This window comes from Sinocyclocheilus rhinocerous, unplaced genomic scaffold, assembly GCF_001515625.1.
Source record: "Sinocyclocheilus rhinocerous isolate Xijiao unplaced genomic scaffold, SAMN03320098_v1.1 scaffold603, whole genome shotgun sequence".
NCBI lineage: Eukaryota > Metazoa > Chordata > Actinopteri > Cypriniformes > Cyprinidae > Sinocyclocheilus > Sinocyclocheilus rhinocerous.
Genome location: NW_015656630.1, coordinates 3,793,037 through 3,795,102, shown reverse-complemented (window position 1 = coordinate 3,795,102; position 2,066 = coordinate 3,793,037). Strand labels below are relative to the sequence as shown.

Here is a 2,066-nt window from a genome sequence, read left to right as displayed (position 1 = left end):
AAGATCTGATTAACGTGAATCTTATCATTAGTCTTCTCCACTAGATGTCACCCTTATTTACCTTGCGCGATGTTACAACAGAAATCCTGTCATTCATTCAGCGCTTATCATGGCCATACGCGTGATTCGCAATGCTCTGGTGAAATGCTATAGTAATACTATAAATCTGCGGAAGTATTTGATATCACGCATAAGGCGCCATGATTTCCTCAATGAATGAATGGCGGATGGTGCGGCGCACTTTTTTGTTTACTAAACACATACTAAAGCGCGGATGACGCTCGCGTGTGTTTTCAGCTTCTGCCGTCTCACTATATGATGATATGAACACGAATGTCATCTCCAGCTGCTCTGACAGTCACTTCATTAGCATTATACGGTTTCATTTGAGAAAACTACCATCATATCACGTACACAGCAGCTGCAAATTCCTCATGGCAACCCGTCAAAATAAAAGTTTAGTTTAACGTTCTACTGTCAGAATATATTACTATTTAGCAGTCTTAAGACTCAATGCTACTACTGCTAATAAATATTAATAAATCTTTATTTTTAAAGGAATAATCACATTTGTTTTCTTTTTAATTTTAACAGTAAACATCTGTTGTGCAGCACTTTGTTTGCCCAAAAATAAAAGGGTTTAATTTTCAATTGATTAGGATAAATTAAATTAATGTTTTATGCCTTCATCTGATTACCAGAAAAATTAAGAAGAACATTTTATAGGGCCCTATTATTTTTAAAAAAAGGACCCTATGCAAAAATAATAGGTTTAAAATACAGGCCTGTGGCTCTTAATTTCTTTTTAAAAGTGTTCCTGTGGCTCAGTGGTAGAGCATTGTATTAGCAGCGCAAAGGTCGTGGGTTCAATTCCCAGGGAACACACATACTGGTAAAAAAATTTATAGCCTGAATGCACTGTTAAGTCGCTTTGGATAAAAGCGTCTGCTAAATGCATAAATTTAATTTTAATTTAATTTAATAAATGCTTGGTGAGCACAAAAGCCTATTTACATGTATATACATTTATATTCTTATATTTTATATTATATATAAATATTTAATATATAAACATAACATATATATTTTTTTAATATATACATGCATGTGTTTGTATTTATATATACATAATAAATATACACAGTATACACACATGCGATTAATCGTTTGACAGCACTAATTAAAACTATATTCACTGAATGTAATAAAAAAAAATCAAGAATCGAACCAAGAATCGAATCGAGAGCTTGCGAATCGAAATCGAATCGGGACATCTGAATGGATACCCAGCCCTAGTAATAATGCTCACCTGTCTTACACTCCTGACACAGTTGTTCTCCATCTGTTCCACTGTTAGATCCAATACACTCTGGATGAAACAGCCTGTTACAGACTCCCTCACAGCTCACCAAAGAATCCCCGAATGTTTCACAGACCTAAGAGATTTACAGAAGAACCACAACAACAGATTGATACACAACAACAATACCTGAAAGAGTCAGCCAAAATTAGAACTACTGTTACAGGGTTTCTGCAGAATTTTTAAGCTCAAATTTAAGACTTTTTAAGACCTTTTTTTAAGACCTGCACAAATAAAATTAATACCATATGAGCAGGGTAGGGCAATGCAGTACCATATTAAACTGTAAAATTACTGTAAAAAGCATAATTTACAGTTCAGATACAAGTTTTCACAAAAACGTTTTATAAAATGATAAACTTCACATTTAAGCTTTTAAACCATTGTTAAGTAAATGGATGAGTCAAAAGTATTAATTATTATATTAATTTAAACAATTATTATCAATAAATTATTGTATCAATTAAATAACAAATTAGGGGTGTGCGATATTGACAAAAAATTATATCTAGATAATACTCTGGGATTTTATCGATAACGGTAATTTGACTATATTTTGCTATAGTGTGTATTACTGCGCTGATATCTTAAGGACTACTGTGGACAGCTGACTCCTGAATTTTTTTATATTCTTCATATTCTGTGTGGTCAGTTCACAGCAGTAATATAAATTAATAATTTCCAACAAGTTTTATGGGCATTTTTA

At 32.5% G+C, this 2,066-nt stretch overlaps 1 protein-coding gene across 6 annotated transcripts in view; it reads right to left on the bottom strand.

Moving 5' to 3' along the window:
• Nucleotides 1-2,066, bottom strand: part of nsd3 (nuclear receptor binding SET domain protein 3) — a 28,581-nt gene that overhangs the window by 13,260 nt on the left and 13,255 nt on the right. For all 6 annotated transcript variants that reach the window (XM_016528527.1, XM_016528524.1, XM_016528529.1 and 3 more), the window contains exon 11: nt 1,310-1,436. In XM_016528527.1, the coding sequence (XP_016384013.1) occupies nt 1,310-1,436 (127 nt within the window). The remainder of the gene's footprint in view (nt 1-1,309; nt 1,437-2,066) is intronic.